Here is a 25836-nt window from a genome sequence, read left to right as displayed (position 1 = left end):
CAATATATCTCTCACTCCAACTACTCCACTTAGAACTCACTGGTATCATATTTTGGTAAGGATACATACTAATAGAAACATGGAACAGATTGGTGACATTCCGCATGTAAATGATGGTAACACAGTCAGGTACACTCTCATTTTAAAGTATTCTGACACTGCAAAAATAAGCAGTAAATTGCAGTTTTTCTCTTTGATGCAATCATTATCTCATTTATATAGTTCCTTTTCCCCTCCAATCTAGTTCATGTGTGTTAAATGCACACATACAAACACACACAGACACACACCATACCACATACTTGTTCCGTTTACACTAATCTCTGCAGTAGAACGCACACATCTAATTTTTATTAACGTAATTTCCATTAAATATATTTCCTTAAAAGGATGGAGAGTAAAAAATATTATATCTAAAATACTTCCAGGATATTTGCTTCCTTGTTCACAGAAAAAAATATGCTAAAATATTGCCACTAACCTATTAGTAACTGCCAATGATTCGATATACTGACACCTCCCTCAAACACAATCACACAGGTTCTTAATAAGAAAATTTTATACAAAACTGGGAGAATCCATTTAGCTCATTCAGCACCCGTATATCCCTGCAAACATTGCCTTTTTCTTAAGGTGTTATAGACAGTGAGACTTAAAATGGGGAAGAGCCTCGTTTCTCAGAGTCTTTTTAATATGGTGACATACTGAAGACCACTTATTGCAATGATATGTTGCCGTTAACCAGAATCTAACTCTCAGGCCATTGCAAAGGACAAACCACAATCACAACTCTTCAAAGCAGCTCGGGATTTAGCAGAAAGATTCCACAGTCCCAAGTGGAAGAAGGACTTTATTTCTTTAGGAAACTTGTCTTCATTTAACCTATCATTTTATAGGTAGAGCATACAGGTATATCTGGTTATAAGCACTTTGGGCATGGCATTTTATTTTTCTTTAATTTCACTGTTGAGTTCTAGAAATCCAGTACTGGCACCATATCCCCATAATATTCGTTGTCTTGAAACTGTATCACCACTTACCATATTACGATTTCAGAAGCATTTCACTGACACGCTGACCATACCAGCTGTATCCGTGGGCTTTATGAAGCGGGAGGAGGATGGGAGTCAACAGCATAGTGCACTGTGCAAGAGCATGGACTCTGGAGCCAAGCCACCTGGGTTAAAGGCTTGGCTCTACCACTTGCTAGCTGTGACCTCAGACAACTCACTATAAACCCTCCTCTGCCTCCAACTTCAGCATCAGTAAAATGAAGACAAAAACGTGGTCCTCCTTTAATACCCTGGCTCATAGCACTTAATGTAATGCACTTAAAACACTACTGGGCACATAATTAGTGCTTTATAAACAAATGCTATCTTTATAACTATATACTCTTAATAGATCATACTAGCTATTATAACTAATACTGTATATCTTATCAAAAGATCTCTAATTGTCAACTGACTTAAGACTGCAAATCTATCTATGGGTTAGGCACTTTGATCTTTCCTTAGAAATGCAAAAGGCAGGATACCTACTGGAATAGCAGGTTTCAGACTCTGTCCACTGGTGTGTGAAGCAGTTGGCTGGGCATCAGCAGGTGGGCCTGGCGCTGGGTCACTGCTTCTCCTCACCAGCAGTGGAGTGCCTGGAGGACAAAATAAGAGGTGAGAGGTCAAGAGAACCCTGGGGGGAAGAGAGTGCACGGTACAATGCAATTTAATTAAAAAGGTTTACAACATGCTTTTATGTAAAAACATTCTGTTTCTCAAGAATGCTTGTAAATTAATCCATTTAATGATCTTTTGTCATTTAGTCACAGAATGACACACGGAAATGCAATCTTTCAACCCTCATCTTTCCCCACTTGCATTTCAAAACAAGTCATTGTACTTAAGCCAGAGCTGTTAGGCAATGCAACACTGACTGTGTGCAATCTAACACCAACCTAGAAAACCTATTTGGGTATTGAAAAGAATGATTATCCAGTAGCCCAGTAGAGGGGTTCACACAGTCAGTGCAATTTGCTATTGAGTAGAGCTAGAAGTATAGTTCTTGCTGCCATTCTGGGCTTCCCAAATCTTCTGAATGATGACATATATAGAAATAAATTATTTTCTGGGGTTACAGCATTAATGTCTATTTAAGTATACAAAGAGATCGGTTCCATTCTCTTCCTTTCTCCTAAAGTAGATGAAACTGATAAGGAAAATAAGTTACATCTTCTAAAAATATATCCTGATTTCTTTTTAATTTAATGAAAGCTCCCACTATTAAATATTTGAGTCAGTTATTAAATTCTGAAAAGAGAGATCATACTATTAGAAAGTTCAAATGAAATTCAACCTTAGCAGAGCTAGCGGCCTAACTATTCTGCTTGCAATTAGGCCTAAAATAATTTGTTTCATACAAAATTGGCCACAATAGAGGAAACTCTCAAAAAAAAAATCCATTTGTGGTTTAAAATTGCTCTCATATAAAAATTAACTTTTTATTTGTGTACTTTTGGGGAAAAAAAAGTGGAAAACAGTAGAAATGCAATTCCCTGTTAATCAATATTCTGAAACTAATTCCCCAACTCTTTCAAGCTATTGCAGTTTAAAATAAAAATTTTCCATACTTCATTTTTTATGGCACAGTAATAATAAGTAAATCTATTTGGAACTATTTATAAATCAGGTTTTTCGATGTTTTCCAACATTCTTATTCTGTGTATGAAACCTAGACTTGCCAATACTTTCATCCTTGTTTAGAAAAAATGTTGCTTTTTAATAAAATAACTTATTTTACAGTAAGAAATTATCATGCTACTTAGGATGAAACACCATATCAAAAGGTATTATCAAGTCCAAGTTCACATTTGATTATTTATTTCTAATTAATAGACAGTTGACTACATTATTCCTCACCTTCTCTATCTCCATCTAAAATTTTTCTCAAGCAAGTATCATAGCAATAGCACCTGTGTTCTCTAATGAAACTGTTAAAAACAAGAAAAGCAGAAGTAATACAAAGTACCATCAACTCTGAAGACCTCAGAGTCCCAGTCCTGTACCACTGTACGTTCCCTCCTTCAGTAAACTGAAGACTGACTGCTTCTCAGGTGAAGCCCTGGATTACCATGAACTTGAAGTGAGCAAGTCAGTCTAAATGTGATACCCTCAGAAGTAACCCGCTATCTTTAAAACGAAGAAGAAAACGGGGCAAATGCCTGTTTTCAAGCATTTAAAACAGACCGGTACACTGCACGTCAAATTGGAGAAAAACAAATAAATAAAATATAACAAACAGACAAAAAGCAGGTAAAACCACCATGATATACCGAGGTCAAAAAGGAAATTGTTTTAGAGGCAAAGAAACAAAAATGTGAGGGAATGACAATTTTAGTTATGTTGTGATTTCAGCTGAGTCATATACATATCCTATATAATAAAAGCCTAATATGCAAATCCGCCAAAGGGCGGAATGACCGGTCACTATGACATGCACTGACCACTAGGGGGCAGATTCTCAATGCAGGAGCTGACCCCAGTCTGCAGGCCTCAGGCCAGCCAAGGCAGGTGCCAGCGGGCCTTCCCTGTCCCCCCAATCACCCCACCAATCACCCCACAGAGGGAGGCAACCAGCACTGGAGGCCGAGGGCAAACCAGCGAGTGGGCGGCGCCAGGCCAGCCAAGGTGGGTGCCAGCAGAGCACCCCTGATCGCCCTGCTGGTCACCCCACAGATCAGCCCTGATTGCCGGCCAGGCCTAGGGACCCTACCCATGCATGAATTTTGTTCACTGGGCCTCTAGTATATGAATATGTACATAATATGTGTGCGTGTGTGTGTATGTGTGTGTGTGTGCCCATGAAAATAGACCTGTTATTTTTCTTGTGTGAGAAGTATACTTTTCTTAAAGAAGCAATGCCAGATAGCTTTTCTTCAATTTTAAGGACCCTACTAAGACTCCTCACTACTTGTCAATACTGGCTGTTTTAATAACAAAGTGTAATCATTGAAGACAATTTTATAACATGTAGTTGGGCCTCTGTATTCCATCAGTTCACAGTAGTATTATAGTGTATCTCCCCGAAGAAGACAGCCGAGCTCAATGTCAGGGTCCCAACCATTCGGGACGTAAACAAGTGTGAGATAGTTGGGTCTTTCTTAAACATGCAACTCATCAGGAGTAAGCTTTTTTCTTCTCTACTTTTTCTGCATTCCACACATCAATGTCTCCTATTGAGTTGCCTTCTCATCTTTTCGTTTGCTGTCTTAACGTGTTAGTAACACATACAAATCATTTCATATTAGAATTAACAATGAGCATCTTTAAATACGAGCTGCTATCGCAGGGAGTTTTAAACAGCCCTTGCTTGGGCTGTTTAAAACTTATTTTTTAAATGGCCCAAGGCCCATTTGAAGGTGGTTGTCAGGACCAGACTAAGTTCCTGACTTAAAGACAAAGAAAATATAGAACAGAGGCGTGTAATTTGAAGTGCTGACGATGATTTGGGCCAGTCCTTGGGCATGTGTAATAGAGAAAATGGCACACCTCACAAGCAAGACTAACTAAATTAAGAAGAAAACCACTAATCTGGTTTTATGGGACCTCCTGGGGGAGGAGGAGGAAATTACTTAACCCCTGCAATGAAGGAGCTTATAACCTATCAGTAAGATTAGAAACCAGCACTAAGAACTAGCACGTGTTGTTCAGTGGAGAGGACCGTGGGTTTGGGGTCAAATAGACTGAGCTTCACCTTTGGTGGCTCTTTGACAATGAGCTGCTCAGTGACACAGTCTCCTCATGTAAAACCCGGTAATAACCAAACACCACAGATTTCATGGGAGGTGGATATACACGGCCTAGTATGTAATTTTCACGCAGGAAATCCCCCTTCCCCAATAAAAAGGAGGAATGGTACCTGCTATTGTTGTAAACAGTGTTATCTGCTCAAAAAGCTGAACCTGGAAGTCAAGGTAATTTTCATGGAATAATACGCAAATTAAAATAGAACAGAATTCTTTGCTTAACCAGGTATAGCCTTATTATAGAAATCAAAGCTTTTAAGAAAAAAAATGATGGTGTGGGAAGATAGTTCAAACATGGAAAAAGAAAATAGACTGTTCATTGGTATTTTTCAGTTAATTGAGAAAAGACTCTTAGATTTTAGAGGCAAAAGTCCTCACTTCAGCTCAAGAGAATAGCAGTATCGCTCACATTCATAGTTTAAAAGCCAGTGGCTGTAAAATCCACGTAAAGTAAGAAATGTTAGGCACTTCAAAGCACAAAGTCCTACACAGACAACTGCATTATATTTTTCCACACAGTTAACTTTTGAGGTCTCATGATATATAAGAACTCCACTAAGAAAAGGAGATAATAAGATGAGTAGTCATGGTGCTTACTCTAGGTTATCTTTTACAGAAAGAGATGTGGGGCCCTGGCCAGTGTGCTCAGTGGTTACAGTGTCCACCCTGCGCACCCCCAGGGTCTCGGGAGGTTTGGTTCCCAGTCAAGGGCACGTACCTGGGTTGCAGGTTTGATCCTCAGCCCCAGTCAAGGTGCGTGTGAAAGGCAACTAATTGATGTGTCTTTCTCACATCTGTGTTTCTCTCTCTCTTTTCACCTTTGCTTCTACTCTCTCTAAAAATCAATGGAAAAAATATCCTCGGTGAGGGTTAACAACAACAAAAAAAAAGGAGATGTGAGGACAGAGAACATTTAGTACATTTAGCAAGTGCAGTGTTCTGGGAGTTGGTGTATGGTTTATTGATCCTGAACCAATGAACACACACACTATAGATTGGATCCAGTCCCATTTTATTTATCCAGACGCTCAGAAAGTTAATGGAAGCCAAAGAGAAGCCATGTCCCTCCAAACACAGGAGTTTCTGATTAGGAGTGTAAGGCTGGCGACTCTGCCCCTACAAATAGGGTCTTCCCTCATTGCAGAAGTTCCGTTCTTTCTGGAGCAACGCTCATGTGATTTCTGGACTTAGGTTACACTCAGGAGAAATTTACTCACACTCTCATATTCTTCCCTTTAAGGAGATGGCTACATTCATCAGGGTCTCCCAAGCCTAGAGCCACTAGCACTGGCCTCCGTTCCCAGGTGTCTACGAATGACGGCACATTTTCTAGTTCTGAAGCAGTCACCATTTTAATGATAGTAAAATTAGAATCAAAGCGGGTACAGATACTTGTCCAATGTCCCCTACAAATGAAATTAAGGCACCCCATAGGAAGATCATCTAATCCATTTTGAGGAAAAGAAATTTGAAAGAGGCAGCAACTAGTTAAAAGGTTCAAATTGGTACATCAGTGAATCACACAAGATAGAAAGGCCGACACAAATGTAAGTTATCTATATAAAACAAGTTTCTGTCTCTTCGCTATAAAGTCTCTCTCTCTCTCTCTCTCACTCTCTCTCTCTCTCTCTTTCACACACACACACACACACACACACACACACACACACACCTCAATGATTATTCTACATTTAGAGGATGCTTGTGATGGAGTTGGCTGAAATGACAGGCAACGTGTTATACATGAAATTCTGTATTGGGCGTTTGGAAAGATGTCTCAGAAAGACAGGCAGTCACACAGACTGCCAAGGTCCAGAAGAATCATCCCTGCGATGCTGCAGAGAAAACAAACAATGACTTCAAACATGAGCCTCCTATCAAACATCACAAAGGCACATGTTCTGAGTTGTATGGTGCGTAAGAGCAGAGATTTATTTAAAGGTAGATAATTATTTTCCTGAGCAACATTGGAAGGCCAGCATGACATCAATATCAGGGCTATTTCATTGAGTCTAGGATGACTGATACCTGGAGGCTCTAGGAGGGTCCCAGTTAATGTGCTGACAAGGCATCTGTAAGAAGCAAGAGGCCTCAAGCAAAGTGAGGCTGGAAAAACACTGGGAGGAGCCCTAACCGGTTTAGCTCAGTGGATAGAGCGTCGTCCCGCAGACTGAAGAAGGGTCCCAGGTGGGAGGAGCCCTAACCGGTTTAGCTCAGTGGATAGAGCGTCGTCCCGCAGACTGAAGAAGGGTCCCAGGTTGGATTCTGGTCAAGGGCATGTACCTGGGTTGCAGGCTCGATCCCCAATAGGGGGCATGCAGGGGGCAGCTGATCGATGTTTCTCTCTCATTGATGTTTCTAACTCTCTATCCCTCTCCCTTCCTCTCTGTAAAAATCAATAAAATATATTAAAACAAAGAAAAATAAAAGAAAAACACTGGGAGGAAAGGAATGGGGACCGGAAGTCACAGGCAGAGATGCAATAATAAATGAGAAGAGAACATGGGAGAAATCAGCAATGACTACACATACAAAGGAAATGAGAAGGGGAATAAGCCAAAACCTAAAACCATTCTTGTATCTCTTGCTTGGGGAAGAGTGAGCAATAGGAAAGTGTTTAGCAAGTATTATGATTTGTTTCAGAAGAAACAACGAACCTGGCTTTATCCCACTGAGGGTTAGGACAATTTGCTTTTAATCTAAGATATCTCGATATACACAAGAAATCAGTCTCCAGAGTCTCCAATGGCCATTCATGAAGATGAGTATGGAGCTCATACTGGAAATCATGTTGGCATCCAGGGTAAGTGAGTGGAGACAAACATGAGGTAAACCAAGGAAAAGAAATGAGGAAGGATCAGAACAGGTCTATCGACAGTATCACATGCAAAACACAGAAAACCAGGATCTATATTCTCCCAGAATCTGCAGCAGAAACAGGTATTTAGGATGACGAGTGGTTACCAATGCCACAGAGGGCAACTTAGGGGAAAGGTGGGGAGGGACAATGAGAAAAACTGGATGCAACAGGAGAAACCGTCTCTCTACAAAAAGGGGGAAATCCTGGTCTTTTCGGTTTCAATTGGCCTTTACTCTAAAGGATTACTTCTGTGCTACTCAATTATCAAATCACAAAACACAGATTTGAAGAAAGAAAACACACTCTTTCCAATTCTACCGACACTGCTGCTTAGGACAAGGTAAGTCTGAACGGGGACATGCGGTTGAAATACACCTAACTTGGTAACTATTTAACTTTGATGATGAAAATAAATTGCAGATGGCTAAAAGTGTTATAAACTTAAGAAGAGATAAATAGGAAAACACGAGTTACCAGATAATCAATATTCACGGCATATTAACAATATTAATAGTATATGGAAGCTGCACCTTGGTTTCATAGAGCACATGTCTTTAATAGACTGTGTAACTAGTCAGCACCTACAAGAATGCCTTTGTCTTGAACTTCAACACCAGTGGGATGAATTTGACATTGATTGAATGAATAGGACATTGAAATGTAGACATGTCTTCCAGAGGCATGGTGCCTTCCACGGGCATCTTTGGCAGGGAGGAGCCTCCAGGAAGCTGCCCGACCCGGGCCCAAACCTCTCCGCATCAGCTAAGCGAGCAGGTCGGACGAGCTACACCACAGTCCCGTTTTGGACCTACAAGGAGACAGCTCCATGATTATCTAGCCAGTAAGGAAATGGAGTTCCAGAGATACTAAGTTTTTAAGTCTTTTGGACTCGATTCCACTCCAGTTTTATTTACTTGGCACTTCAATTGTGGGGCTGCAATCTCAATTTGGGTAGGTGTGTGGAAGGGGAATGAGATCTCTTTAAAGCAGTGGCAATCCTTGTCATTTAAAGAGTTGCAAAAGAAAGATTTGAGTGGAAGGTACAGAGAAAAGGAAAGGCTGGTGGAAACTGAGCAGCCAAAAGCAAACATGAATCCATAGCCACATGGGCATATCTGGCAGGATGCGTGGCCCGCCTGTCCAGGCACCGGCACCTCTACCTGAGCGCACGGCCTCCCTCACAGGCGAGTTAAATCACTTGAAAGCACTCTCTTCCTATGCATCCTGTCAATATCACAATAAAAAAAAAAAAAAAAGAAAAAGAAAAGAAGAAAAGATGCGTGAAAGGGCACCTCACTTGTTTTTGGAGAAAACCAGGTTTTATTTTGTATGTGGATTTTATGGGTGGTAGAGAGGGCTTTTCCAATGATGCCTAACGAACTCCACTGCATTGAAATCTGGAGACCCATTTAAAAAACTCGGTAATGGTATCAGTAGCGGCACAATTTATGGCAAAGTACCGAGGGGAGACGGGTTTCACCGCAGGAGTGCCTGGCCGGGTTGAGCCCTGCCTTGATGAGCACAGCAGCTGCGCAGGCTCTCAGACACCACCATGCAGAAACCGCACAAGAGAAACCAAGTCCCACTTCAGCAGAACTGTAGCTGTCCAAATACTTCAGTCTTAAATATCACCCCATTAGGAAAATGACTCCCAGTATTGCCATAAAAGGAGCAAAGAAGTTCAAGTTGATGAACAGTATCATTTTTCTTTCATTTGGGATTGCAAAAACCATGCCTGTTCATAACAGGCAAAGGCAGGTAATTCACAGAATTGTCACCAGCAACACACTAGATATGAATGAGCCCATACAAGATAAAATATATTTTACTATTTGTGAATTGGAGCACAACTGCTATAAAAACAAGTGATGGGGTTTTTAACTGACTTTGATCAGGGACTGTACTTTTCTCGGAAGACGGCGATGCCTTCAACGTGCCGTGGAGCAGCGTTGCCGCATTCCTGGGGTGCCTGCTTTTTCTTCTACTGGAGCTTTCACACTTTATCCAGTTCTGATGTACACACCTAGAATTGTTCATGTTGTTGAAAATACTTTACCCTATCAGTTTACTCATCTATTTACAGACAGTTTATGCCACATGGTGGACATGAACTATGTCCCAAATGTTACATTAAGAACAATGACAAGCAATAAAGGGGCAAAACTCGCTGTATGTGTTCCAGTGATGCTGAAGAAATTCAGCAGTGGTCATTTTAGGTTAGAATAAAATTCAAATGATTTATATATAAAACAAAACAAAACAAAACAAAACAAAAAAACCACACAAACAAACCACAACAACCAAAGGCCCTGGACTTTAAAAGGCACACAGTCTGAAAAGGGAACAAAACCTTAACAGGCACTGATAAAGACGCCTGTCTCAATAATGCCAAGTACAGGCTCCTGCACCGTGGAGGGGAAGGGAAGGAACGTGACATGGGCAGGGCAAGCTCCCTTTTCTTGTTCTGGTTTTCAAGGATCTCACTGTTTCCCCCAACCTACCTCTCTGATGGCGGCTTGTTCTGCGCCGATGGCCACGTGGTCCATGTCGAGCAGGACTACCTGCCATCGCCTCCGAGTCCCCGCAGACTCCCACCTCAGTGCATACCAGCCCGACCCTCGCACCGAAGTTCTGATGCTACATCTGCTGCAATCCCGTCCATTCCTTAAGTCATAAACAACCTCACTTCTTTGGGACACCCAGAAGCAGATTTGCTGTGCAGCTAACGAAGCAGAACTTCAGGGACCCTTGTCTGCCAGGGCCCCTTGCAAAATCCCAGGAGGAGCCTGGCAACAAGATCCCATGATTCTATGCTTCTGTAAACTTTACAAGTCAAGTAGCTTAATACTACCTCAGCTCTGACATCCCCTCCATCACACTCTCCCTCCTGTCGGGTGAACCTAGAATGGCCCAAAGCATTTTTGGGATCCAGTTAAGAGGGCATTGAGTTGGGGATATAGCTCATTTGAATATAGTGGCCTATATTTTTGCGGTTCACAGACACTGCTTTGTATAGTTAAGTTAACGCCAGTCACCCTGGTGGGGAATGCAGATATATACCTATTTCCCACTGTGCTGGTTCACCCAGCTTCATGATACAAAGAAGCGGGGCCAGGTGACATAATCGAATGACTGTGCTCTTTTTGCCCCTGGCTGAAGGGTGTGGGTCCTGGAAGATAAGATTTGAAATGTACAAAACCAGAAGCTAGTCTAAAGAAAATCATTTTACTCACCCGATGTATAATAGTGTATGCATTTCAGTACTCGGATAATTCAGTTCTGGCCAATCCCTTGTCAACCGAAAGCTCTCTCCTATCTAGAATACACTTGAAAATGCGGCACGGAATAGAGCCCTGTGCTAGTAAGACACAACCTGCAGCAGTTCCATAGGTTAACAGCCTGCAATTGGAAGTCCCCTGTTTACACATCACAATGTTAAACAACAGAAACAGTTTGACTAACCAGGCTGGAGCAGAGATCGAATTATCCATTTACCAATGTACAAAAATTGATATCACATAGGAAGTGGTTATTAAAGAACATGCAGTCAAAAGTGGCAGGGGAAAAAGTATAAAAGAGTTATTTTCAAGTATAAATTAATATGTAATCAATTAATATATCATCAATGAAATATTATTTTTAATATTTCTAATGCCCCTAGAATATTAGCTCTATTAAATTTCTAAATTATTGTGATTTTTAATGATTCTAAATAAGTGTTGATTTATATATACTTCTGTATTTTTTAATTTAAAATGTATGTTCCTTTTCTTAAATAGCAATTCTACATTTCATACATTGAGAGTCCCACAAAGTGTGGACCTGCTTCTATACCTTTTTAGCCTATGTCACATCCTCCTTCGTCTCATGTGTGTAGTTGTATTTTTCTTGTATCCCCTTAATTTACTCATTTAACAATGTTTGCTGGATGCCTAAATTATACCAGGCATTCTTCTAGACCAGCGGTTCTCAACCTGTGGGTCGCGACTCCTTTGGTGGTCGAACGACCCTTTCACAGGGGTCGCCTAACACCATCCTGCATAGCAGATATTTATATTATGATTCATAACAGTAGCAACATTACAGTTATGAAGTAGCAACGAAAATAATTATATGGTTGGGTCACAACATGAGGAACTGTATTTAAAGGGCCAGAAGGTTGAGAACCACTGTTCTAGACACTCTGGATCCCTCGGCATACAGTACACAAAGGTCCTAATCTTGTAGAGTGTATCGACAGCTGGGAGATAGATAAGAAACAGGTATGCACTAAACGTGGGTGTTTAAGATAGGGATAAAGGAAGTTCTTAAACAGGAACAAGGGAGAGAGTGATGGGGAGGGAGGACAGTGGGGTAACATTACATTGTAAGCACTGTGATAGCAAGCAACTCATTTTAGTGAACCACGTAGGATCCCTAGCAGATCGGTTACTTAACAGCTGCATGCTGAACAGAGCTGAAGAGGGCTAGAGGAACAAAGATTAACCTCTAAATTCAGAAATCTTTGGAACCCGAAGTGGCCCAGACAAGGACTTTTTCCCCCCTTAAAGGTGTCTATGCCCCCCAATCTGTAAATACATTGCTACTGTCAGGTTTGTTTTTTCTTCAAACCTAACACATTTTTCTTCAGCACCAACATTTATTTTAAAACAAACACTATTCACACCAATGCAGCATATGTTATCACCCTTTTGACTTAATGATAAATGAGCATAAAAGTGACATCAACATCAGTGTTAAACAACTCCAGTAGAGGCTCTGAAATATTGACTACGGTCTTGTCAATTATGGTGGTTTACGAAGGAATCTATTGCCTGATCAGCTGATCTTTCAGTTTTCTAGTTTACAGTCTTACAACCTAGATATTTACGAGGTTAATCTATATTCATAAGATTTATGGCAACTCATGGAATAATTAGAAGAAGAATAGTTGAGTTTACTTGAAAAGAACCTTCAGAAGGATATATATATATTTTTAATCCTCACAGGAGATATTTTCCCATTGATTATTAGAGAGAGTGGAAGGGAGGGGGGGAGACAAAGAGAGAGAGAGAGAAACATCAATGTGAGAGAGAGACATCGATTGGTTGCCTCCCGCATATGCCCTGACCATGGGCGAGCATTGAGCCTGCAACTGAGGTACATGACTTTGACTGGAATCAAGTCCGGGACCCTGCAGTCTGAGGGTCGGTGTCAAACTGGCTAGAGCCAAAAAGATCTTTTAACAGAATTTTGAAATTCAGAAGATATAGCAATGGACAAATAAGTATAAAATGATGACTAAGGTATTAATAGTAGGCATTGGGCACATGATTTTAGAGCAGGAATGGGGACCCTTTCCTCTGCCAATGTCCGTTTGGATATTTATAACATCTTTCCCGAGCCACACAAAATTATCAACTTAAAAACTGACCTGCTGTATTTGGTCAAACATTTAATTAACTCACCCCTAATGGCTTGGAAGAGACAGACCAAATGGTTTCTGGGGCCTTATACTTCCCACAGGCCAGACGTTCCCCATCCCTGTTCTAGAGGGTAGAGATGGACATCCATTCATGGATACTGAGAAGACTTGCTCAGCCAGAAAGTAGGCATAAACCAAGTGGCAAGAGGAGAAAGTGATTGAGGAACTAAGGAAATCTGGTTAGAACATTATAAGAAGGTCTGACACTGAGAGAGCATTCACATAATCTAATTAAAATAGCAATGACCTGTCCAAGGTGTGTGTGTGGCGGCGGGGGGAGGGCACTACTAGTATATAGCCTTTTTTTCAAGTTTTAAGGAACTGGTTAAAATATATTTTGGAAAGATATTTGTACCTAAGAATATGTGAACAATGTTGACTAACAAAATAAGTGAAGATAGCCCAATAGCTTCTTTAGTGATCCCCTCCTAAAATCCATAAGATGGATCCTAATATGTGTCCAGTGAAGGGGGTTTAGACTTGGGAGGATTGTTTCATTCAGAATGGAGCTCATATGGGATGGCTCATTAGGGCAGTGGTTTGGTCTGTACCAAGGATTTACGGAACCTTTATTTTACCCCAAATTTTGGGCACTGCCACCACTGAACTGAGAATAGCCTCTTAGAGAATCGATTTCACTAGCTCTTTGCAAGATGAGAAAGGGAGAAACCAGCAAGGCCTTCAGGCCACTCACCCACAGTTGCAAACAATTACTGACAACATCAAAGCACTAAATTCAAATCACCGAGTCCCTCATGATAGATGAGAAACATGGACACATCAATTTAAGGCATCCTGGCATAAGACTATATGATTTATCAGCTACATTTTATTGGATTGTGGAAGGTCCCTGGTAGACTGAAGAAGGGGTGCACTGTGCAGCCACTGTTATCTCTTAGGAACACTCAAAAGATGGTTTGATGCCAGTGCTCGTGTGCCACAAATATTGTCTTCTATGTGCCTCTCAGGCCCTCACTTCTGATGTGGAAACAGTAATGAAACACTTAACAGCAGTTAAAATTCTAAACAAGAGTCAATCAAGTAAAGCTCAATCCAGAAAACTCAAACACTGATTTTTCACAGGCAGGGAACATGTCTAATAAACCAGTAGGGGGAAATCTGACTGTCTGGTGCGGCCCTGCATGGAGACTTTTCCAACATTTGCAACTGTGGCTTGAGACCTCATTTGTTGACCCATGGCTACTCCTGGAGCCCAGGGATCAGCACTGACCTCAGGCACCTTTTATCTCATGCATCTGGTAGGCAGGGGTCATATTTAAGCCGTGATGGGGGACTGGCCCCAGATGTCCAAGCCGTTGTGACCTCACATTAGATAACTGAAATCTAATCCACCTGAATGTTTCCTGAAAGACCACCCAGGTGTTTCAGATGGCTGCTCTCTCACTACTAAATATGTCCATTACACAAGCTGGAGCACATTACACGGACAGACTAATTCCCGGGGGCAGAGCGAGGCCATGATCCACAGATCATTATTGACTTTTCCGTGTAACTCCTGGCAGCAGATCCAATGTGCATCAACATCCAAAGGCTGCAGGTACAATGCTGGATTGCGTCCCTATGATTCCTCCAGAGACAAGCTGCTCTTGCTAACAGCATTCAAGCTCTAACTTTCAAAGGAAAAGACATTGGACAGAGAGGGCCTGCTCACGCTGTAACTGGACAACCAGGGTGTCCAGGCTGCCTGTCACTACTTGAGTCAATAAAGCACAGACAGGGTTTAATCATATATGAGCATTTATTTCAATAATGTCGGCAATATGGGAAAGCAGCAGGTCACCCACAAAAATCTGTTCTGCCATAAGCCTGCTGCTTATATTGGGTAGGACAAAGATTCCATGGGGAAGTAGGAAATATAGACATGGAAAGTAGGCAATGCAGGCTGGGGATGGACTCCACTGTTTGGGCAACAAAATTGTTAATTTTTCCATGATAATAGGCAGTTATTGAATAAGAATGGACCACATACATTCCAAGGTTGACTCCTAAGTCCAAGGTTGACTCCCAGGTCCCTAGCCATACAACTCTCAGCCAGATTAGAATGTCCTTTCTTAAATCAGAACAAGGCAATTAAGGTTAACAGAGCATGAATAATATTTCTTATAACTCTAGCTAGTCCAAATATTCTATTTTTGCCCCTAACAATTCCAAGTGTGGATTTAAAGTTAAAATAATTTCTTCAAATGAATTTTTGAGAGTCACAGGAATAACTGGGTTTTAATCAACTTAAATAAAATTAAACAACAATTGGAAATCCATGACTATTTTAAGAGACAGAACAAGTAAGTTTATATCACTGTTTTCCCACAGATTCTAGAAATAAACCAAATTATACCAGAACTAGAGGCCTGGTGCACAAATTTGTGCATGGATGTGGTCCCTTGGCCTGGCCGGCAATCAGGACAGATAGGGCCCATCTTGCCCAGTCCCAATCGGGGCCAATCGAGGCTGGCGAGCCGGGGGAAGGGTTTGTAGGAGGTTAGTCAGCCGCAGGAGGTTGGCTGTGGGAGCACACTGACCACCAGAGGGCAGCCCCTGGGTTGAACGTCTGGCCCCTGGTGGTCAGTGCGTATCATAGCACTGACAGGTCATTTGGTCGACTGGTTGTAACAGTCGCTTAGGCTTTTATATATATAGATAAGAGATGTATGTTAACTTGAAAGTGATACCTGTTTTATCTAGCTATATCACAAGCCCATTATAATCATAAGTGCTGCATTATACTAGGTTGGTATTTATTATAACTGAATAGTATGAGTAGACAGAATTGATAAGAAGTCACAGACTAGTAAATTAAAGCACAATCTACCCCAAGAAACGGAACACAATTTAACAATATAGACCTACCACCTATGAAACGCATTAAATTGCAGGTGCTGATAAGAGGTCAGTATCTAAATCAGACAGTATTTGAACTTGTCAAATGGTTCCTTTAATTTCAGGTGAAGGGCCATAATCTCATCTCCAGGTCTTCTCAGGGCCAGCAAACCAATACACAGAGCTGTTTGTAAAAGAAAGATTGACAGAGAATGAGGAGGCACTGCCCTTCTAAAGTGAAAATGAAAGTTCAGATGCTATCAGGACTGTCTTTGTACAAGCTTGTCTAGGTCATCTCCTACTCCTTATCTATCTAGATTGGAAAACACACACAAAGCTGCCTCTACAGATGAAGTATTTGGGCCTCAAAATGAAACAAGTTGAATGCTCAGATGTGCAGTGACATTGCTAAATCATTTCATCTGTTTCTGTCATGTACTTGAAGCTTCCTGGGATGTGTGATGGTTATCTTTCTAGCCTGTGTCACTCTTCGGTTGTGTTCTTGAAGTCTAGCCAATATTTTCACAAAGCCTTTTGATACTCATTGTCCATAGCTCTTACATGGTCAGACTAGACTTAAATGCCACAATAAGACTTACTACCAAGCAAACATTGGATTGTTAGCAAAGCTTATGAGCACACTTTGTAGCAAAGGGTGAGAAAATACCCTCTCCCGTTGCATGGGAGGAGCAGCAACACTGCATTAGGAAGGGTAAGACACAGGAAGATGGGAGGAATCCATGGCCACAGAGCATCTACCATGGCTTCCACGCTAGAGATGAATTTCATAAGCCCTGATGTTTAAAATACAGATTTCATGAACCCTTATGTTTAGAATGGATTTTGTTTCCTATCTAAAACAAACATATGGTATCAAACAGTCTTTTAATGTTCAGATTTAAATTAGTCTTAAAGAAATAAAAGGACTGAAATAGTTTTGCTATTTGAGCATGCTTAACGACGGCAATATTTATATAAACATATTGGCAGAGGAAATGTTAAGTTCCCTGTATCTATGTGGGCCCAAGACTTCATGTTAGAAGCAACACATTTACATAAAACATTCGCAGTGTTGTATGTAAGCGTGGTGGGCTGAGTGACGAGGAGGAGACCTACTGCCAACAACTTCTCAGCATTCGAACAATTTGATCCTAACTTCCAAAGGTGTCTCAGTACGCAATCTAAGGGTTTGTCAATGAAGGATTGTGTTTTTGGTTGCCACAGGGTCACTGCTAGTTTTGTGCAAATATTCAACCACTAATAGAGTGTGCCCAGGCATCCCGGGAACCAAGTAGAGTTCACTCTGCTTTCTCTGAAGGTCACCGCAGGAGAATCTCTGGATCCTTGAAAACAGAATTTTCTCATTCCGTGGGTTGGAACGCATTCCCAAGTCTTGAAATCCATTTAAAGCAGCGGTTCTCAACCTGTGGGTCGCGACCCCTTTGGCGGTCGAACGACCCTCTCACAGGGGTCGCCTAAGACCATCCTGCATATCAGATATTTACATTACGATTTATAACAGTAGCAACATTACAGTTATGAAGTAGCAACGAAAACAATTTTATGGTTGGGTCACAACATGAGGAACTGTATTTAAAGGGCCAGAAGGTTGAGAACCACTGATTTAAGGAGTCATGATCAGAATTCTATACTGGGAATGGTGTAGGAAATATCAAACTGTGCTACACATGGTAAAGATATGCTTTGTTTTATAGAATAGCTAGTTACATATGTGTGTTCTGGGTTGCATTGTAAAATGCATTCTCTTGCTTTGAGTCATGGTCAAAAGTGTTTTGGGGAAAAACAGGTCTAAATCTGCCTTACGGGAGGATGCTAAACAGCACCTTGCAACCCTGACCGGCTTGGGAAGTGTCTGGGGATGACACGCTCTTTAAGGAAACATATGTAGCCCAGGAGGGAGTCTGCTGATCTACCTCCAGAGCCCTTCTGTTTTTGGAGCTATATGTCCTGTTTAACATTATTTTTCTCAAGCACTTACTGCGAACGTGCTCCTTGCTAGAAACCGGGCTAAATCCTGGGGAAACAAAGATCAATATGACAAGGTCCTTGACCCCGCAAGAGCTCTCAAGAGACTGACACAATAATGCATGACCATGTCACTAAAGATACCCAAAAGGGAGAACTGCAATGGTAACTGTTGGGGAGGGCCTCACAGGAGATTTGACATATCTGTAAGTATTCATATTCATTCATCCACTCACCCACCCACCCACCAACCCACCAACCACCTCCTACTTTGTTCAAGGCACCAAGGTAGAAGTTGGGGGAACTTAGATGAATAAGTTAAAGGGACTACCCTAGAAGAGCTCTCCACCCACCCACAGGAGAAAAAGACTTACAGGATGAGGGAGGAAGTGGCAGGGACCAGGCAGGAGACCCCTGTGTGGAGGGCTCCCCTCTGCTGGGTTCCAGGAGCGGGGCTGTGAGAGGTGGTGCTGGGGAATGGTGGAGAGTGGAGGAAGGCTCTGATACAACAAAAAAGCTGGTCCATATGGTAGACAGAGCAAAATAATGAGAACCAAGTGTGCGCATATTTGTAAACATTTCAAAAACTAAATGCCAAAAACATAAGGCAGGAGCTGAGATAGGGGCTAGAACTCCTGTACTGGAGATCAAGCTTAAATCAAAGGGGTGGAACAGAGACTCTGAAATCAAATTTTAGTACTTTCCTGTTTTAAATCCTCATTTCTGACCATTTCCATTAGAAGAAAATCAACTCTTTACCAAGACCTGTAAGACTACGTGTTCAGGCCTTGTCGCTTCCCTCTCACCTGACTCCCTGCCCCTATGCTCACTACATCCCAGCCAACAGCCTCCTTTATGGCTCAGGATCTTCCCAAAAGCCTCCAGAATGCCATGCACCTTTGTACCACTGAGCCCTCTGCTCTGAATGGTCTTCTGCCCTCCCCTCTCCTCTCCCAGTCTCTGTTCCTTTAACCTGTCTATCATTCTTCATAGCAATGTTACTGTCAGAAATATTCCGGGCATCTGTTTACGTGTATAATTCCTGACTCAGCCAGAATGAAAGCTTCTTGTGAGCAGAAGTCTTATTTCTCTCTTCCTGCTGTATGCCCAGGCTCTGGCATACTGCAGGCACTGAATAAATGTTCAATTGGTGAAAGAATGGGGCCAGGTGTAGGTTGAGCAGTCATGCAGGGATACGGGAGGATCTGAACCAGGGTAGACAGGAATTACATGACAACTCAGCAGCACAGGGTCCTGATTCGATTTAGAAGGTCAGATACCAAGTGTCTGTATGTCATGGGGAGTCAGGGTGGGTGGGGAGGAGTCAGGGTGGGTGGTGACCGGTAAGGGATGTGGAGTAGGGTCACCTGTGGGCCTCAGGGCCAAACCTAAAGAGGCTTTTGACTTTTCACATGTCTGATCCATGGATACAGAAACACCGAAAACACGACATCTCGTTGCTGATTCTCATGTGTGTGCACAGTTGAACCAAGGCAGAAATCTGGACACCAGACCACCCGAGAAAGCATCGTGGCACGAATTCAGTCAACAGTCACAGAGTCTCAATTAAGAAAACACACACACACAATGAAACAGTTCTTTACTCCCAGCCATTCTTCAAGGGAGCGGTGGGAAACAACTCTAAGATAATGACAGTTATCCGTGATGTTAGCAGTTAGCTATTTAGCACAGCTGAAGGACACTGTGCATGTGTCATATGGATAGGCCTGGGGGAGAAATACTGACAATGTTGGCAGCGAGAGCAGCCCAAAAGGAACACGCTGCCACACAGGCCCATCTAAGGGACGCGGCGAATCCCCCTGATCGTGAGCCACCAGCATGCAATCGCTGGCGCGCAGAAACTCCTGACGCACGGCCCTGAGCGGTTTGCCTTTGCTATCTAAGTGTCACAGACTGAACACACTCTTGCCCGACCCAAACTCGGCATTAAGACCAGAGTCACAGCCTGGGAAGCTCAATATTCCGCTGCTGGGGAGAAGATAAACAGCAACAATACAAAGCGCGACGCAGCCCCTTTAGTGCCGCTAGTTAAACCGAATGCATTTCATCTTCCCCTTGCATCTACCATGCCTGTCATCTTCTCTGGGTGGAATGGATGGTATTTAAACGCTGCTGCAGAAAGCCAGTCTCTTGAAGGTTTTTCGACAGACCGAACGGATAACAGAACGAAAAACCCTAGTTACACGCAGCATCACAGGACACAAATCATTAGGTTGCCAGAGGATAAGCTGTTCGTGGTTCCACAACCGGAGAAAATCGCATGATCATTAGTGATAACGCCTGCCTATAGCATTGAACTTCTGCAGAGTGATATATGCATAACCTGCTCTGGAAGCAAACGCTATGCTTCATTACCTATCACAGTATCAATGCGTCATCACACACCTATAGGGAAATGAACCATGTCCATTGGTTTTTCACCTTGCTCCACCATGACAAGGAATTAAATCATATTGTCTTATAAGAAAGAGTTGATCAACATATCTGCACAAATGCCTACTTAACCACCACCTCCATTACCATGGTTGGTAGGTCCTATCATTGGGCGGGGGGGAGGGGTAAATAGATATGACGTACATTTTTAAGGAAGCATGAACTCCTGCAGAAAGTGATGGCGATGCATACATGGTCATAGTTAACCTCATCAAGAGCTCACCAAGCATCAGGCACAGTTCTAAGTGTTTTGTGTGCTTCTTAATCTTCACAGCAATTCTAAAGCTTGAGGATGACTTTACCGCACTGCAGAGCTAAGACAACTGACACCAAGGGACAGTTAAGTGATTTGCCCCAGGCCAGACATCTAGCATTCGGTCAAAGTGGGATTCAAACCCAAGCGCTGCCTCGGAAAGCCTGCGTGCCTGTCCCCATGCACAGTGCAGCCTTCCAAGGAGACTCCTGGGAACAAAGCAACGCAGACCCTGACAGGCCAGGTCCTGGGTGTGCTGATGTCAATCCACATTCGTTTTCTTAAGGAAGGACAGTGCAGTCTTACTCAACCCCTGAATGGTTGAATCCATTCATTCATTCTTTCAAGGAGGAAACCTAAAACCCTCAAATATATTTCATTCAACTTGCGAAAGAACTACCACTGCATAGAATGTCCTTTAGCAAAATGTTTGTGGCTACAGTGTAGCATAGGGCATCCCCCCTTCCCCCCCAAAAGCCAGACAAAAAACAAACAAACAAAAACAACAACACTGCTGCTAACAATAAATATGAAAATGTATGTAAAGTAGATGATCTGGGGAAGTGTAGGCACCAACAATGATGCAAACCCAGGGACCACAGTTACCAGAGGCAACGCCTCCTCTTTTCCTTTCTTCCATTTTCTTGGCGTGGAGGCCAAAGGTGGGACCTGTCCAGGCAGCATTGCTGCCCTGGACAATGATTATTTTAATCAACATTGTGCTGTGTTAATGAGTGCCAACCATGTGCCAGATGGCGTCGAAAACAAAGCCTTCTCCGCCGGCCCGCCCAGTGGGATCAGCACCTCTCCTCTCCGTGAACGCGATCACAGATGCGGTAATGAGCTAACTCCGATGCAACCGAATTCTAATCCCCCCGGCACTTTCTGATTGGGCACTGCACCAAGTTTTGGCATAGAAAAGGCACCTGGAGTGCTGTCGGATGATCTCTTCAGGGATAATGGACCAGGGAACTGAGCCTGTAATGATTTCATATCAGTTTGTTCAAGTTCAGTTGCTATTAATTGGGTTCAAGTTCAGCTCCAGTTCACACAATCTAAATAAATAGCTGCTGAAACCAGCCTAGGGCCTGGCACAGTATGTATCTTCGTGACTAACAAGAAGCAAGCAAAAGAGAAAGCTGTAGAGGGACGCCTGGCACAGATGTCCTAGTGAACACATGAAGTAAGGGGGTGGAGCCCAACAGTGGACGGGCTTGTAACAATTGTGCATGGCTATACTGCTTAACAAATTATAATATTCTGATGAATCCAGCCTCAAAACGACTTCAAATGTAGTAAAACATGCATATAATTCTTGAGAACAGCTACAGGCAAAACACTGGCTTAAAGTTCATCTGGTCTAGAATCTAAAATTTCTCTGTATTTTGCATCCATCTTGGCGATTCTTAGGCATTAATTATATTATAATCTAAGTAAAATCTGAAAAAAGAAACATTTTAGATAAGTTCATTGTTAAAGAAAAGGAGCTCTATTGCAGAGGAAAAAATCTATCTAAAAATACGGCTTTGCATATTTTATGGAAAAAAATCAATCCCGAATCTATTTTGTTCTGGCCCATTAAGATTTACTCTAAGTTGGTCTCATTAGAATGAAATTTAAAATACATTTCTAAAGACCATTTGTAGAAAAATTTGAATGAAGGCATTTTCTAAATCAATGTTGTCTCTCAAATTCTGATTTCTGTTAGAATTTAGTCATAAATATGTGTTTAAATGTGGACTGGTAATTTAATAAAGTGATAGAATGACATATTGAAGGCTATATGTGCAGGTAATATTAGACAAAATGTATAATACATATCCACTTTTGGTGACACAGTAATATACCATTTAAAATACAGCTAAAGTAATGAAATATAATCATTATATTTATGTTTATTATCTATTTATGTTGTCAAATCTAAACAATGAAAGAAGCAGGTAATTGCTAAAAACAGCAAATTATGGATTGAATTTATTTAAAACAAGTAACTTCTGCTATTTTGGATTTTCTTTTTTTTTAAATTAATTTTCTGTAGTAAAAGCAACAGGCATTTGATCAATATAAAGAATTTGTCTCCCTAGCAATGCACCTGAACTATATATAGTAAAGTGTAGAGGAAAAAAACATTCCAAGAGCTGGGGAATCAAAAGGACCCAGTTTCCCTGTGTTTGCACCATTTACTTGATGTATGAATAGGTCAGGTTCTTTCACTTCCTTGAGTGTTGGTTTCATCATATTTAAAGTAAGAATCAAAAGAAAAAAAGGCACAAGGTCACTGAAAAGACTGGGCAAGTAAATCTATCATGTGTCCAGCAAAATGTTTAGGACAGAACAGGTGTTCAATAAATGTTGTCCCCCCTGCTTGCCACCTAGCAATCCCATGTACTCTGATTCCACTTTGTAGCCAGCCTTCCACAGTTACCATTTCTAGAGGCAGCCTAAGAAGCTGCTGAAAAGTTGACCCAAAAATGTGAGCCACAATAATCTGTGGCCCCAGTGTATCCCAGAATCTGGAAACTCTCCAATATATAATTTGCTTACCATTTAAAATAAATTTGCCCCAGCCAGTTTGGCTCAGTGGATAGAGTGTTGGTCTGAGGACTAAAGGGTCCCAGGTTTGATTTTGGTCAAGGGCACATTCCTGGCTTGTGGGCTGAATCCCCAGTGGGGAGCATGTAGTAGGCAGCTGATTAATGATTCTCTCTCATCATTGATGTTTCTGTCTCTCTCTCTCTCACTCTCTCTCTCTCCCTTCTTCTCTGAAATCAATAAAAATATATGTTTAAAAAATTTATGAAAGGCTGTATTAAAAAATAAAATAAATTGCATTGTTTTATAACAAAGTCTAAATAATTATTTTATCCTACATTCCAGCTACTCATAATTGGTCCCCTCATCCTCAGAATTATTTTAAAACTGGGATTCAGCCAGTGTGGATGCATTTCTGTGGAACTACTGACATAGTCTTTTCCAGGACACCTTCCCAGCTGTAGACCTGTCCACATGGGCTCATGAAATCATTCACATTTGCTTTATTTGCTACATTAGAAATCTGCAGTTTTGAGGTAACCCAATAGGTAACTGTGCTTTCTCGGCCCTTTTCTCACCCATCACCTTTCTCTGAACTCTGTCTCCCTTTCGGCGGAGGGGTCCTGAGGCAAGGTTGCTTAGGGAGTCCCGTCCTGGTCAAATTTCCAGTTCAAGCAGTCTTGGTCTCCGAAGGGCAGGCTCTGGCGGGACCTCACTTCAGGCTGACAAGCCCCATCTGTTTCCTATTAGCCTGCCCATATTAACCTTTGCCTTGTTTGCTTGACTTTGCCCATCTCTAATTTCGAATTGAGAGCTCAAGGACAGAAGTGGAGTAGAATGTTCTAAAAAACTAACCTTGAGGACAACTCAACAACAGAATCCCTAAATGCAGTACCCCACCCCCACTGCCCTGGGGTTCTAACATGTGGAGGAAAACGCCACCTCACATCAACATGATGCTTCTGACTTTGACAACACACAGACAGAAATTTGAAAAATAATTTCCCATAGAGAAAAGATCCCCTGACTGTAATAAGTGGACATGGGTTCCCCCAGAATTCTTCATAAATGCTCAATGCCCTAAAATGTTATAACTGTAAATGTCATCGTATCTGAAAAGAAACTTATTTTTATCTGAAAATACAAACTCTTAGTCTTGTTTTGTATTAATGAATTTATAAGAATGGTAGTTTTTCCTAAGGCCAGTGAGAAGCTGTCTGCATTTATGAAAACCTAAGTGTTTAGATGGAAACAGAAGAATAAGACTTTTATGTAATTCAATGAATGTGCACTAAGCACCTATTGTGTTTGCGGTGTGATAGGTGATATTAAGTGGTATAGACCCCTCTTTCCCTGTAAGGAACATGGATTCCTGAAGTCATGCACCCAATAATGCAAACAATGCAAGACAATATTATCACTAAGTATGGAGCTGAGGGGTGCAAACCCCCCAAGTGCTGTCAGTGCTGTCCCAGAGGTCAGATGGGTTTGCAATGAGCAGGCGGTGTGGGTGTCCCAGTGTTAAAGATGAGGTAGGGCGGAGAGGAAAGGGGGGAAGTCATTCTCAGTGAAGGGAAATACAAGGTCAACAACAGTGACAGGGACGACCAGAGCATGCAGAGTTGGAAAAGGGGTGGTAGGAAGAGTGAGCAGAGCCGACCCACTGTGGTTACACAGAAGAAGCCGCTGTCTGCTGGTAACACCAGGTGAGAGGATGAGTGCACAGTCTACCTTTTCAGGAAGGACTGTAACTTTACCACCACGGAGGCTTGTGCCGCGGCCATAATCCAGAACTATAGGCTCCCTGAAGCACTGTCCTGCCTACCATGTCCTGTCTCTTGGCCAGTTTTCTAAGCAACTGACTTCTACATTTCCACCCCGATCCCCTTTCTCCCTCTCTACTTTCCCCCAGTTTCTGTCTTTGTCAGTCTGACACTTGTCTTTCAAGAGCTGACCACTTTATTGTAACTTAAAGGAAATGCATATCAAAACCATAATACGGTGCCACTCTACACCCAGGAGGGTGACTCACATGAAAAAGGCAGATAATCATAGGCGTTTGTGAGAATGTGGAGTAACTGGAACGCTATACAGGTGGTGGGAATGCATATGGTGTGGCAGCTATGGAAACAGCCTGTCAGGCCCTTAGATGATTAACCACAGAGTTACCACGTGACCCAGCAATGCTCCTCCTGAGTACATACCCAAAAGAAATAAAAAAAAACATATGTCCATGCAAACACTTGTACATAAATGTTTATAGCAGCACTGTGCACACTAGCCAAAGAACAGAAACAACCAAATGTCTTAAACTGATAAATGTATAACACAATATAGTATGTTCAGAAAATGGAAGGTCATCCTATATAATAAAAGGCTAATATGCAAATCAACCGGACAGTGGAGCTACCAGTCGCTATGACATGCACTGACCACCAGGGGGCAGATGCTCGATGCAGGAGCTGCCCCCTGGTGGTCAGCGCTGCTCAGCCAGAATCCAGCTCACAGCTGGTGAGAGCAGCAGTGCTGGCGGGAGCCTCTCCTGCCTCCACTGCAGGTGGGCAGTAAGGAGCGAGGGGTCCCAACTGTATGTCAGGCAGTCGGACATCCCTTGAGTTGTCCCGGACTGTGAGAGGGCCCAGGCTGGGCTG

General features: G+C 42.1%; 1 protein-coding gene across 1 annotated transcript in view; it reads right to left on the bottom strand.

Moving 5' to 3' along the window:
• The window catches only part of PARD3B (par-3 family cell polarity regulator beta), a 907609-nt gene that overhangs the window by 510788 nt on the left and 370985 nt on the right, over window positions 1–25836 (bottom strand). The window contains exon 4 of the mRNA XM_070421939.1: window positions 1542–1651. Coding sequence (XP_070278040.1) covers window positions 1542–1651 — 110 coding nt within the window. The remainder of the gene's footprint in view (window positions 1–1541; window positions 1652–25836) is intronic.

The sequence above is a fragment of the Myotis yumanensis genome, unplaced genomic scaffold (genome assembly GCF_028538775.1).
Source record: "Myotis yumanensis isolate MYYU_CA2020_CCGP unplaced genomic scaffold, mMyoYum1.0.hap1 SCAF_8, whole genome shotgun sequence".
Taxonomy (NCBI): domain Eukaryota; kingdom Metazoa; phylum Chordata; class Mammalia; order Chiroptera; family Vespertilionidae; genus Myotis; species Myotis yumanensis.
This window is presented reverse-complemented; position numbering and strand designations above follow the sequence as displayed.